At 52.9% G+C, this 13,830-nt stretch overlaps 5 protein-coding genes across 5 annotated transcripts; 3 read left to right on the top strand and 2 right to left on the bottom strand.

Moving 5' to 3' along the window:
* Window positions 1-2,785: 2,785 nt before the first annotated feature.
* Window positions 2,786-3,239, top strand: CORC01_01601 (uncharacterized protein; the record flags this gene model as incomplete). Its single annotated transcript, XM_022613255.1, has 2 exons — window positions 2,786-3,137; window positions 3,193-3,239. The coding sequence occupies 2 exons, from the start codon at window positions 2,786-2,788 to the stop codon at window positions 3,237-3,239; spliced, it is 399 nt and encodes a 132-aa protein (XP_022480354.1).
* Window positions 3,240-3,760: 521 nt separating this feature from the next.
* CORC01_01600 (uncharacterized protein) lies at window positions 3,761-5,183 on the bottom strand (the record flags this gene model as incomplete). Its single annotated transcript, XM_022613254.1, has 5 exons — window positions 3,761-3,891; window positions 3,944-4,836; window positions 4,891-4,900; window positions 4,956-5,028; window positions 5,112-5,183. The coding sequence occupies 5 exons, from the start codon at window positions 5,181-5,183 to the stop codon at window positions 3,761-3,763; spliced, it is 1,179 nt and encodes a 392-aa protein (XP_022480353.1).
* Window positions 5,184-6,442: 1,259 nt separating this feature from the next.
* Window positions 6,443-8,192, top strand: CORC01_01599 (PrBiP; the record flags this gene model as incomplete). Its single annotated transcript, XM_022613253.1, has 3 exons — window positions 6,443-6,566; window positions 6,723-6,804; window positions 6,860-8,192. The coding sequence occupies 3 exons, from the start codon at window positions 6,443-6,445 to the stop codon at window positions 8,190-8,192; spliced, it is 1,539 nt and encodes a 512-aa protein (XP_022480352.1).
* Window positions 8,193-8,896: 704 nt separating this feature from the next.
* Window positions 8,897-10,075, bottom strand: CORC01_01598 (uncharacterized protein; the record flags this gene model as incomplete). Its single annotated transcript, XM_022613252.1, has 4 exons — window positions 8,897-8,999; window positions 9,224-9,589; window positions 9,640-9,891; window positions 10,026-10,075. The coding sequence occupies 4 exons, from the start codon at window positions 10,073-10,075 to the stop codon at window positions 8,897-8,899; spliced, it is 771 nt and encodes a 256-aa protein (XP_022480351.1).
* A 1,003-nt stretch (window positions 10,076-11,078) lies between these two features.
* CORC01_01597 (dynamin family protein) lies at window positions 11,079-13,522 on the top strand (the record flags this gene model as incomplete). Its single annotated transcript, XM_022613251.1, has 4 exons — window positions 11,079-12,953; window positions 13,014-13,231; window positions 13,315-13,377; window positions 13,444-13,522. The coding sequence occupies 4 exons, from the start codon at window positions 11,079-11,081 to the stop codon at window positions 13,520-13,522; spliced, it is 2,235 nt and encodes a 744-aa protein (XP_022480350.1).
* Between the last annotated feature and the right edge of the window lie 308 nt (window positions 13,523-13,830).

The raw sequence follows: 13,830 nt of genomic DNA, 5'->3' as shown, positions 1-13,830 counted from the left end.
GGATTTATTGGGGATGCTGTGGACTCGGTATGTTGGTAAAGATCAGCCGGTTGACCGCCGCGGCGCTACAGCTTTAATCACCCCAGTGCGGATTGCATGCGTGCAAAATGATGAACAGGACGTGCGAGACGAAGTTTTTTGCAATGTGGACGCTTGAAGCGCCGTTGTATTGGTTCCTGAGCACGGATTGCATCTGTGTTTGTTGTACACGGATATGAGGGCTAGAGCAGCGTTAGGACTCATTGTGAAGACTGTCTCATTACCCTCAGAATTGACAAGTTGAAGTATGATCTCGAATCTTTGGGCTGGAAATTCTGATGCTCCTTTTTCTCATCCTAGCCATCTCTGCTTCGTACGTTAACTGGGATTATGTGCTCTGCTCCTGAGGGCACCTCCATCTATACCGAACTTCCATCGCAGTTTGCTAGATTAATTATCTCGCTGTTCGAAGATGGCACGCTTTTGTTTCGACTTTGAGTAGCCACAAGAAGAACCAAACATTTGCTTCATTGATCATGCCACACCTTTTCGACTCATCAAAGTACCACCCAGACGACTGCCAAGGATGTCAACGCGGCCCAACGGGCTTCGTCTGTGCAAGGCCAGAAGATCCTACTGTCCAATCTGCCAAAGATCTTGCAGCACCAAGAGCCTCGAACGTGACGGCGGGTCGCGCAGGCGGCATGCAGGCAGGATACCTGCATCCCCAACCCCGGCGATGCAGCCAACCGACTGAACTGATGCGTCGCGGACAGGTTCGACCCCAGAGACCACCAACCTCTGCACGCACACCCGCAGATGGACGCACCGGTGACATGCTGAATCTCTCAAACATCTCTCCCTCTCATCTCATGAGGAGCGATGACAGCGAGCCGAGTCTCGTCGCTCGATGAGGAGGGGGGGGGTTGTGGGGGTTCTGGTGGCAGCCATTGTGCATATTGCATGTCTTCTAGAAGCGAGGAAATAATGAAAAGAGTCTCACCTCGTCATCTATCCCCCAGCACGATCGGGTGAAAAAAAGGTCCCATGCTAATGTTGGTTATGCCTTGGCGGGATGTGCGGTCGGCGAGTTTGCGGACGCAAGGGCTTGCAGCAACCGAAGCCATGTCTCATGCCCACCCGCCGCCGCCCCCTGGTCGAGAATAAGAAAACGTTGATGGCCAATCTCAATCTCATTCTCTAAACCAGCGTTTCTCTTTCGAACTTTTTTTCTGGGGCCATGACGATCAAAGAGAAACTCTCGTCCAACGAGTCATGGAAAAGACTACTTGTTGCTCATGTTAGACAAAGACGGGGACCGACGTATTCGTGCAAGGGCTCAGTAGACCCGATTGTGTCTCGTTGCGTGACGGGCTGGAGGGAGATGACAAGCGGCAGTGGGGTTCGCATCTGGACTGTAAGGGCTCCCGTTCTGGGAGAGGAGGAGGAGGAGGAGGAGCAGAGAAGGTAGTCTCTTGACGTTCACCAATTTCGTGGGACCGGGAAAGTCGATGCGTGTAGCCGACTCGATAGCTCTCTACCAGATCTTCTCCAAGCTGGGGGTTCAACGAAACGGAGGGAAGGTGATTCGATATTGAGCGGCCTGGCATCAAGCAGGAGCTACTTGTGTCTCGTCTAATATTTACTCAATTACTGACTCTTTGTAAAGAGGCCTGTCTCGGTTGTATTTATGCTCAAAACTTTCTGAGTCTGTGGTCAAGGTCTCTCGAGGAGGTCTTTCGGCTACTTGGAGGGCCCTCGTTCAAGACTGTTAGTTTCATCGTCCCGCCGGAGCGAGACAAGAGAAAGCAAGGACCGACTAAAGCTAGCGAACACAAAGAGCCAGGGGATTTACATGATCGAGCTTCGTGGAAAGGGTGTAAATGGCGCAACGAACCAGTCCTGAACCATTTGATTTTGAAGACCGGTGAGAGTGCGAGCGAGGGGAGTAAGATCCAAGGTTATGGCTGGGTGGGGAAAGGTAGGTGGACACCCAAGTCCCAACATCTCTTACATGCCCATTTAGGAAACAAACAAACCAACATATTCCTTCTTCCAACACGATCTACATTTCTGTTTGTCACGTTTTCTCCGTCAGGGCTCCCAGGGGGGGAGTCGGTGGATTGACTAGACAGGTGAGAGTAGATACGTCCCGTTGGTTAACAGGTAATCTAAAGCCAAGCAAACGACAAACCACCAAACGGGAGGGACGTTTCGGCTAGCCGCAGGAGGACAGGTCCCCATTTGGCGAGGTTCCCCCAAGCCGTCCGTCTTTGGCGACAGAAGCAAAGATGAAGGGGGTAACCGTAGATGGATCAAGACCAAACTCCCACCCCGTTCTCTCGAGAAAGGGGGGTGAGGCACGTACGGGGCTTCCCGCGCAAAGCAAAAAAGCTGGGGTAGCTTGAGCAGAGTCGAGACACGGACGGCTAGTCCAACTTAACATGTCTCCCTCCACAAGAACAGAGATCAGTCACTCCTTTTTGAATCACATTTCAAAGGTCGTAGGACGACAGAAGAAGCGCCTTGGTATTCCCGGGACATCCTTCATTCCTACATAGTTCCCGGATCTCTGGTCCTGCTTCACCTACCCGCGCGCGCGCAACACTCCCAGGACGCCCGCCCTTGAGATAGCTCCCGTCTCGATCCATGGTTGCTTCCTCCCCCCCTTCCATCCCCCGGACCGCTATCGAACGCCTCACCCGCAAACAACGCTCTCTAGACCACCTTCCAAGGTCTCTGCCAGTAACGGGCAACACAGGGAGAAAAATACACCACACCCACCTCACTCTCTAGCCGCAAAGCCATGTCTTTCTTCGAGGGAGACAGCCGTACTGGCCCCCAGCCGGCACCTCCGCCGCGAGCTCTCACGCCCGTTGAGATTGGCGTCATCATCGGCACCGTCGCCATCTTCATCGGCGTCGTGGGGGCGCTGTTCTTCTACCGCGCGCACAAGGCCAAGAGGCGCCGGGCAGAGCACGGCGAGAGGGTCGACGATGATGAACATCGGCTGCACGATGCGAGGCACCGTAAAAATGAAGAGGGATTGTTCCGAGGAGGAGGAGGAGGAAGAGGAGGAGGACCGGTGACGAAACCGCTCCCGGCGAGGAAGAAGACTTGGGACCCTTATGAAGGGGCGAAGACGGATGAGTCGGATGGTAAGTTGTCATTGCCCCTGGTGGCCCGCAGTGTCGTATGCTGACTGCTGTGAAGCTGAAAGAGGCGAGAGTCACGAATTGCGTAGCAGGGACAAAGTGTGAGCTAGTATAGAAGCCGAGAAACAGTCGTTGGGCGTTGCGCCATTGCTGGGTGTTTGGATGCAGCAAGCAACACATGAGTTGGTTGCCCTTGGTCTACCGCGGGATTTGGGCCGAGATTGGACTTTGCCCTTGACTGCTTTTGAATGAGCTGTATAATGGATCGGGATCTTGGAAGCATATAGCGCCTGCTTGATTTTCACTTGGACATGGAAAGATGGACGTCATCCCACTCCCGTCCCAACTCCAGAGTACTTTAGTACTGCGTGTGTTTCGACCTAGACTTGTTAGTCTTTTGAGCCGTCCTTATAGCTAGTCAGCACGAAGAGGCCAAAATTGACCCAATTGAAACTTCCGGAAGCTGATTTGTATTAAACGCCAAGTCCTATTCCAATAACTAACCTAGACCAAGCAAAATGGACATTATGGCCCGCTTTCGTGATCTTGCCTAAACGCCAGAGATGCTTCTCAACCCAGCCGATTCATGTTCTACCGTAAAAGGAATTCCGATGCACGCAATGCTGCTACTGCTGACCGGGCTTGGGCATGTAACGACTTCTGAACGCTTGGCTGATGCTGAATCTACTCCCGATGGCGCCGTCTTGCATCTTACTCGCCAGGGCTTCCTCGAGAGCGGACTGCGTTACCGAGGCGTCTGCTGTCTATTAGAATTGTTCGTCAATACTGGTTCCATCGGGGGAGCTTACCATCCAAATCACTGAAGCTGCTGCCCATACTTGGCGTGCCGTCGCTCCCGTCTCGCGAGTACCCTTTTCTACTTGGACTCTTGCCGGACAATTCGGCTGGACGCCGCGGAGAAAGGGGACCAGCTGGGCGCCGATCTCCTGTAGAGGGGCCCCTGGAGACCATGGCGGGCGAACTGGTCGACGAATCTGATGTCTCCGAGTGGTGTATCTTCTCCTTGCCTTTTGGTGTCCGTCGGGCGTTTCGGGGGTCGCCCCGCAAAGTCGAACCCATGTCTTGTGCGGATGTGTTGGATGATTGCGGCTTGTATTGAAGGAAGGCAGGTTCGGTGTCCTCATCTTCATCTTCGAGATCGGCCGCTCCGTCACGCTGCTGGAAGCGAGGTGGGCGACGGATGATGCGCGATTGCGCTGGGCTGGACTCGTCATCCGAGGAGGTGGGCGAGCTCAGCTCACCTGCGTCAGGCGAGGTCGGTTCGGGGCTTCGGGATGTAGTCTGGATGGGGAGCGATGACAGGCGATGTCGCTGGTTGTCGTTAGAAGGCCGCGAGGTGGCCGGCTTGTTCTGGCGGGCCGAGGAGCCGCCGCCGAGGTTGCGTGTTATCGTACCCGAGGACGCATTTCGTGTGATATTTGGCCGGAGAGAGCTCGTTATGGGTGTCGCTGGCGTGCTGGTATCATTCCGGGGAAGCGGCGAATCGCGGCGGATGGATAGCGCCGAGACGGTCCGTTGGTGCGGGTGTGGCTCGGCGCCGGGGACGGGAGAGGGAGCAGAGGAGCCCTTTGCAGCAGCTGTGGCTTTCCGGACCTGAGCCCGAAGCTGCGCAGTGTGTCTTTCGGTCAAGTAGGCTACTTGTTGAAGAAGGAAGTCGACAGTCACATCGAAATGTGCGGCTCTGGAGGATGGGTGAGCCCGACGGGGGTGGTTCCGGTTCCTTGGGAGGACTTACAGTTCATTCCCTAGACATGGACAGGTTAGCGATTTCCACGAGGTCGAATGGCAGAATCAACTTACAGTCAATCTCCTGCTTAGCTGCGCCAGAAAGGATGTTCCATAGCACATCGTCTTTGGCGGAATCCCAGTTGACCTGCAGCGTGGACTCGCATGAGCGTCGGTCCCGCGGCTATAGGCACCCGGACGGCTACGGGCGGGATGGACATTTGGACTCACCGGAGGGGGATCCACGAACTCGCCCCGCAGAATGGGCAGTCGAACGAAGACTGTGTACGTGGGATCAGTCATTCCGATCGTGCGTTCGTCATGCTTGCTGGCTCAGCTCTGGGAATGGTGACAGCCTTGGGGGATAGCTTTGGACGAGAGCGACCTGCAGGAGCGAGGATGACGGAAGAGGCCTGGCTCGTCGTTGAGAGCCTTATCGGACCAGCGGCAGCAGCGATAAGGACGCCGTGGTGGGGCGGCTGAGCACGGCTGGGGCCGGGTGGGCCGCAACAACTCTTTGGGTACCTACCTAGGTAAGCGTTTCGGGGGCAGGGCGACTGCTAGCTTTCGTCTCAGGTTCTCAGCGTCGTCCCTTCTGCAACCGCCTCAGCAAGGTGTTCCTTGCCAAGTGGGAGGAAATCATCAATCTCGTCCACACCATCAACAGAACAGAGCATCCATCTTCCCGCAGCGTTTTCTACGAGCGTGATGTCTTCAACTTCGGGACACCCCTGCTGTGTTGCCTTGCCGTCTGCGGATTCAGATTCCTCAAGGGGAAGACAATCTCTGAAAGCCTCTACGGAACGAACAAGCCTTTCCTGCGTGTTGTATTATAGGCCTCCACTGCGAAGCCAAGCAAGGCTACAAATGTGAGTCTGTACCGAAATAAGCACGTTGCCAATATTCTGGAAGGAAAAGCTCCATCTATATCACTTCATGTCCACGAGAAAGACCGCCCACACAGCGAAAAGAAGGAAGACTGATTACGGGCTCACTCAGCAGTCAGTGGTGTTGCCTGACTAGTATCCTCCGCGGCGGCCAAGTCACAGCTGATGCCCACCGTGCATCACAGATTTGACTGACGTTGATGGAGACGAACCGGTCAAAGTTGGTTGACCCAGTGTCCAATGTCAAGCAGGAAGCTCAGCAACATTTGACCGTCAGTCAATTAGCACTGTCATATTTAGACACGGTACTGGTACGATCACTGGGTCCTGTGTTGCTTTGTTGTCCAGTTCGAGCTGATTGTGGATCATTCCGGGCAGCTCACTAAGCACCCAGCTGCCACCGCCATTAACAGACCACAACGCCCATCGCATCTCGTAAAAAGAGGACGGCTGACCGCCGCAAGTTCAGAACAAACTACATTGACCTTGTGACTTTGCGAGGAGCCAAGTTGGATCACGATCACTTTCATTAATAGAGGCATTTGTGATCTCTCGACTCTGCATGATCTATGAAAGTCCAACACATTACAACGAAATGAAGGTAGGATCAAGATGTCGTCATTGGCAGGATGGCACAGAGCCACGCGTTTCTGTCTGTTCGTCGCTTTCGTTTCAATGCTATCCCTAGGATTTCCTGCTGCCTTCGCATTCGAGGTCAACGGTTGGGATGATGAGCTTGAATCTGACTTCATCGCCATCGTGAGTGGCGCACTCGAGGTTTCCTGCGTTTTCAGGCGCTGTTGGTTGACGAAAGGTGGACAATGAAGAGCCTCGGGCCTTCATACTCAAGTGTAGGCAAAATCCAACGCGGCGCCAGGAGGATACCGCTTGATGGCCAGAGTAAGCTTCTTTCTCGTCAAGTCTGGCTCTAGAACGCAAAACTGATGTACACCAGGCTCCACAATCATGTGGTCAGATAACTTGGGACATCACGAACAGGTTGATCCAAGTGTCTCAAGCGCTCTTTTCGATTCCAGGTTAGATCATTGTTGCCTGTATTCTCTAATGAGGGTAAGTACTGACTTGAATCAGTCATATGGTCTGCGACGCCACCGAACCCGAGTACTTTCTACACCGAGCTCTTAGGCATCAGATTTCGCAAGAAGATTTCAACACGCATCTCCCTCGCGAAGGTCACATACTCATGGAATCGGTATTGGAAATCCTCAAGGAACTCAAGAAAACGGCCGAAACCTGGACACTTGGGCCCATTGAGCAGGCAGTCGTGTCTGTTCCGCTCTATTTCACCAAGGAAGGGCGCAAAATCATCACGGAAGCCGGCGGTTCTATCGGATTACAAGTTCCTCGCATCATGAAACTGCCTACCGCTGCTGCGGTTGCATACGGCATAGACAAGTCGGATGATGATTTTCATTTCGTTGTTTATGACCTCGGGCGAGAAACCTTTGACGTATCTGTCTTTGAGCTTGACGTGGGGGTATTCGAATCCCTGGCTAGCATCAGTGACCGCCACCTCGGCAAGGAGATAGGACAATTGATACAGCAAAAGCAGCTTCGAGGGATCTCGGTGTTCGATGCGAATGAGATGAAGGCATTCGAGCAGACGTTGCCCCTCATGGACCAGGTCATCAAAACCGCCAACCTGTCTAGGGACGACATCGCGAAAGTCGTTGTCGTAGGTGGCTACACAGGAGCATCACAGGTACGATCCATGGTGAGGTCGTACTTCGGCAGTGGATCCTGTGTTGTTTTCGACTACCCAGGAAGTTTTCGTTGGGTACCAGTCACATTGGACTATGACGAAGTTGTAACCTTTGGGACCGCTGTCTTTGCCGAGAATCTCTATGGACAAGGAAGGTTCGATGACCTAGTCGGTGCACTCATGTTGAACCCACGATCAGTCCTCGTCGAGACCATTGGTGGCGAGGCGCTGCGGGTGTTCCCCCGCTTTACGTCGCTCCCGGCCACTAGAACCGTGCATCTCACCACGACTGTCGACGGACAGTCGTCTATAGTCATAACAGTCTTCCAAGGCGAGCTTGCAGATGCTAGAAAGAATGACGAGTTGCTCGCTCTCAGGTTGGATTGCATCCCGCCTGCGCCTCGCGGAACGCATACGATCGAAGTAGTTCTGGAGGCCTTCTTGGACGCACCAAACGATATGTTCAGGCTTCTGCTCAAGACGGCGGCTCGTCTTAGAGACGGTATAGAGTCCTGTGCAGACAGTGCTTCCGGAGTTCTCTATGAGTTTGGCGCGGTTGACGCACTGAGTGACGAAGAGATTGAACTTGAGGCTGCCTATGTGTATGGAAGAGCAGAGCCAGGCCCGCCAGGTACATGTATCACCCGTCGAAGTGAGATTGACCAACATTACGTTGCGACAGCTGAACGGCTACCTCAATAAGGTCGAGTTTCGACTTCGGATCAAAGACATTTGGGCATCACCATGTCCTAAGCCGGCCTATTGCTTCAGCCTCTTCTTACTTGTTCGTAGGCTCCACCTTCAGAACCTGCCAACAAGATACCTTGACAAAAACCCCAGGCACGCATCGAAACCTGAGCGTCTCACTATCCCGTTCTACCAGAATATGAACCTTACGATCGGGGCCGAGCATGCAGAATTCAAAGCTCCCCAACGGCAGGACTCTGTCCCCGTTTTGAAGCCTACTTAACTCTACTCTTGATCCGGGCTCAATCGCAGAAACAACTCCTCTCTTCAGGCTCCTTGCCACCTCGAATCCAAAGCACAAGATGTCCTGGTCAACCTCGACACTGCGACTTGTACCTTCTTTGGCACCGAAAGCCTCCGTCATGTCATCAAGCCATATGGGGTTCCCATGTACGACAGTATCCTGGAAATGACTTTTTGCGTCAATGTTAATTTGACAAAGCCAATGTGCGATCCCTTTCAACCAATCTTCTGTCAGGATTTTCAGGCCGCTTCGACATTTTTCAACGAGGTCTCCGACAACGTCATCGAGAGGCCTCAACACGCCAGCTTCGGTGTAGACAGAGGCGCGGCGGGTGTAGCAATCCATCTTCACCATGTAAACCCAGCCACAATTGTAGGGAATGAAGGAGGTGTAAGAGTCCCCCTCCTGGGCTGCATTATTGTTCTGTGTTATCGGTGTTGAGATGAGGACCGGTGTCGTACGGGGACAGAAACCCGTTGGGCGTGTTACGGAAGTACTCTGGACCCCTCTGACCGAACCTGTGAGGGAAGAAGATGGTGTACATCTGAGAGAGACTTAGGCGAATGGTTTATTAGGTGACCAGTTCCAGGTCGTAGGGAGAAGTTGAGCCTGACCTTTCGAGAACCACTCCGCCTCAAACCCATCATTTTCCGGGTCCAGTTCAGCCCATGCTCACACCATCAAGTTGTTGAAGAGGCGCACGAGATCAAAGTCAGACACGGTCTCTGTTTGGGAGTCTTACTCGACCAAGCTGCTGGACTGCAATCCCGTCTCGCCGAAGCCAACGGGAACGTTTTGAATGGATGCTTGGTAGTAGCTCTCTTGAGTGTCCCGAAAAAAGGCAGAGAGGCGTGGGAAAATGTTGCTGCTGTACGCGGACAACTTTTGGAGGTTCGAGGGAAGTATGCCAAACCAGAAAGTCGCACCGACGTTGGGAGACGCATCTCCAGTCGCGGCATCAGCATGTGCGGGAATGCACTTCACCGGGCCGACCATGTCAATAGAATCGAGCATCGTGTCAATCGTAACTTCCTTGGTGATGGGCCGGGTCGGAAATGGCTCCAAATTGCTTGCGTGGCCGAAGGAGAGTAGGAGAGATCCCACTGGACTGTAATCTGATGGAGGCTGTTTGGGTCAACGGCCGGCCGTGGGCTGAACCACCTTCTGGCACCCATGATTCCGCCATGGTCTTCCAGCAGCTCTGTTCTTCCAGAGTCCACACCGAGAGGAGCGATGGGTCTCCTGTGGTGCTTTTCGGTGACCTCTATGGGCTGCACATGGAGATGGAGCAATAAAGCGCCCACCACGTTTCGCAGGCCGTGCAATTCCTGGATGTTTGTGTCTTTGAAGCTGTCGATTATCTTGATCGGAAAGCGGCCTTGGCTGTCGTAGGCCTTGACGTTGGACGCACTGGATTCGTGGCATTTCGTGCCGTATGTACTATCGTGTTTGCTGAAAAGAAAAATCGGCTCGCCAGCATTCTTATCCGGCGACGGAAGGGGCAGAACCACATCGAGACCAGATATCGTGTTGGTGTCAACTACCTTACTGGAGTGAGGGCCAACGTGATGATTGGGCTAGCTATGAGATTCATGTTTCGCTTTCACAATGTTATGCGACGGGCGCGAGTGAATATAATCTGTACCTTGATGCCTCATGAGAATATGTTCATTCGTGAGGTGAAGGAGACCTTAGTGAGATTTGGGGTTGTGGTTATCTGTCTATTCATCACCGACATCAGCGTGTCAACGAGCCGGGAAACACGGCCCCCGAGATCGACAGCTGGCCTTCCGTGTTTATGCATGTTGACCTTTCATGGCATACGTCGAAGAAATACTTGAGAATGTCCGCAGATCCAAGTATCACTCAACAGGTCAATACGGCCCTTGACATTGACAGATCTCAAACAACTATCACCAATATCTGCTCCGACATCAAAATGCACAACTTTTTCCTCTTCTGGGTTATCCACGTCTTTGCCCCCCTCCCCACCGACTTGCTAGTATAGAGACGGTGTAGAGACAGGCCTCGCCCTGCAACGCCTTCGTGCAGTTGACCCACTGTCCCACAAGCCAATGGAACGATTTGAATTTTCATATCAGCCCCATCACACTCTCACAAATCCGCTTCCTCTCCGGAGGACTCTGGGGGGCTAGAATTATTCTCTGGTGGTCGGTGGTTATCACAGCATCCGATATGGTGTAGTGGCGCCGGGGTTGCAGTCCACACAGAATTGAAACATACGGATCAAGAATGGAGTATCTGGGACTGATCCGGGATGGATACGGAACCCTGCTCGATTAAGATTGCAGGCTGAGATAGCAGATCATCAACTCAAGACCGATTCTATATCTTGTTGGCCAAATATTGGACCGCATCTCCTGCACTTCAGCTGTGTCAGGTTGCGCGCGGTTAGGTGGTATGCATGAGCTGCGCCGCCCCCTCCGAAAATGAACCAACACAACAAACCAACAAGCCCAATTACGAGGGCTGACTCTTGAGGACTCTTATAATTTCCTTGGTCGCCGCGGAAATTTTATTTGGAGTGGTCAAAGCCATCCGTATCTCACAGCTTGGCAACTTGCGTAGACTCAAACATGTCTCAAGCTACCCTCGATGCCGGAGCTCTCGATGAGTTGAACTCCGTCGAGACTCGCATCTTATTCGACACTACCGACAAGCTTTCTTCGCTCGGCCTTGGCAAGATCGTCAATCTCCCTCAAATAATCGTCGTGGGGGACCAGTCATCCGGAAAGTCATCTGTCCTTGAAGCCATCTCCCATGTCAAGTTTCCCGTTAGCTCGGGCTTGTGCACACGTTTTGCCACAGAGCTGGTTCTCCGAAACGGCACCCAAAGACGCGTCAAGGCCACCATTCGGTTCCACAACGATGTTAAGCCTGCACAGGAGATAAGGGTCGATTTTTCTGAGGGAGAGGATATGAGCAAAGTCTTCTCCGCCGCTAAAGAGCACATGGGCCTCACCGACTCCAACAGGGGATTTTGCAAGGACGTTCTTCGTCTGGAGGTCGAAGGTCCAAACCTATACCCTCTGACCCTGGTCGATTTGCCCGGAATCTTCCATACTGCGACAGCAAAGCAGTCGGCGGAGGGCAGGACAACCGTCATGGAGCTGGTAGAAAGCTATATGGAAAAGAAAAACAGCATTATCCTCGCCGTCATTTCAGCCAATAATCAGCTCGCCAACCAGAGAGTCCTGGAGGAGGCGGCAAAACACGACCCCGCCAGAAAGCGTACGCTTGGGGTCATTACTAAGCCAGATCTTCTCCATCCAGGATCTCCCAACGAACTCGAGTATCTTCAAATTATCAGGGGCCGCGAAGCAGTGCACAACCTGCAGCTTGGATGGCATGTGGTACGCAACCTTCCAGACTACGGCACATCCGAGGTAGATCATGACTCTCGGGACGTAGTCGAAAGAAAGTTCTTCGAATCCGGGTCCTGGGCTTCTATACCAGCAATCCATCGGGGCATATCTACTCTACGGAAACGTCTCAGTCATGTCCTTCATGACCAAATCAAGAAGAATCTTCCAGGTGTTCTTGAAGAAATTCAAGGGAAGCTCGCTGAAAATGAGACCGAGCTCGCACGCTTAGGGCAGGCCAGGACTAGTCCTGCCAGCATGAGAGCATATCTCGTGGACATCGCAGGAGGATTTGAGAGACTTGTCCGCGACGGCATACAGGGCCACTACAATGATCCGTTCTTCGGCGGCTTTGATGGTACTGATCGGAAGTTGCGGTCTCACCTGCGAAATTTCAATCGAGCCATTCGTCACATTCTCACTGTGCAAGGGTCATCGCAGAAAATTTCCCTTGGCGTTCCTAGTAGTAGGAGACAGAAGACCATGCCACCGCATCTTGCAGAGTTCCTCTACAAGCATCCATACGACCTTCCCATGCCAGAACCAATTACTTGGTCAGAGATGACCACTCAATTGGAGCGGCAAGCGGCCGCGAACCAGGGCACCGAGTTTCCCGGATATGCCAATACGAACTTGATTATGCCGCTGTTTCAGAGACAGTCAAAACCCTGGGAGGCCGTCGCCAGGCTGCATTTGAAGAAGGTCATCGTCATGGTGAAGGCATTCGTAGACCAGGCATTTGAGCACGTCGCTGGACCCTTGGGCACTTGCAGTACCACTTCCACCATCCTGTCGACCTGCGTCGATCCTTTCTTCGATGCAAAGGAGGAGATTCTCGAGAACAAGTTGCGGGAGCTTCTTCGACCTGTTCAGGAGGGATACGCGCTTCCTCTTGATGCTGACTTCCAGGAAGCTATGGACGGCAGAAAATCTGATCGTGACTTTGAGGATGCCTCGGGGGACTCCGACAGCAACAACGCGAGTGACGATAGCTCAGAAGGCTCGCAACACACGGGAACAGATCTCTCACATCGACGCAATGAGTTTGGGACCGGGCAGGCTATCGAAACAATGCAAACATTCTACGACGTAAGTATCGATGTTTTATTGACTGAATTAGCCGTAAGCTCAAGTACTGACTTGGCGTAGATGGCGTTGCGCACTTTCACTGATAACCTGATCAACCTGGCGTTAGAGAGCTGTCTCATACAAGAGCTTCCAGGAATTCTGACACCGAAAGATGTCAACGCAATGGATGATGCAAGGTTAGAGGAGCTCGCGGCCGAGTCGGAGGAGATTCGGGCGCGACGCACACAGCTGCAGAGCGATATCAAGCTGCTCAAGCAGGGTCTGGATCAATGCCGCCGGTACAGACCCAGAGTTGCGACGAGTAATTACAATTCCACGCTTTTCCTACCGAAAGAACATGCCCCAATAACCATTTCCTCAGTTCAACCCACTACTCCCACGAAGAGCCATCAGCGGGACATTACTGGAGGATTGTCCACAAACAGTACGTATAGAATTATTTGAATGCTTTGACATGAAAGCCTTTCTTCTCACTGCTCACCTACTATAGCTACACCTCACAGCCAACAAACGAGCCGAGTATCCGCACCAAAGACAGCTCCTATAATCGTATCAGCCACAGAAACTAAGCAGTCGGCCAAGTCTACCCCACTTCGGAAGAAATTTAAGGTGGTTGTCAAATTGCCTCCTCCCGAATGCTATGCGCCAACTGCCGCGAAGCCCGAGGAGATCTCTCCGACAAAGAACATCGGACTCTGGAGCAACTTATCTAGCGAACCCGCCGGGTTTGGTGGCAGAACCAGCTACACCCCTAGCCCAAAGCCAAGTCAGCCTGATTCGAATTCCGGGAATAAGAACGGGATATCGGGATGGTCCTCAAAACAGCTAGAAATATCCAGTTATGAGAAGGGGTTCAGAGGGCTGGGAATCACAGAAA

This window comes from Colletotrichum orchidophilum (assembly GCF_001831195.1).
Source record: "Colletotrichum orchidophilum strain IMI 309357 chromosome Unknown Scaffold_8.1, whole genome shotgun sequence".
Classification (NCBI taxonomy): Eukaryota; Fungi; Ascomycota; class Sordariomycetes; order Glomerellales; family Glomerellaceae; genus Colletotrichum; species Colletotrichum orchidophilum.
This window is presented reverse-complemented; position numbering and strand designations above follow the sequence as displayed.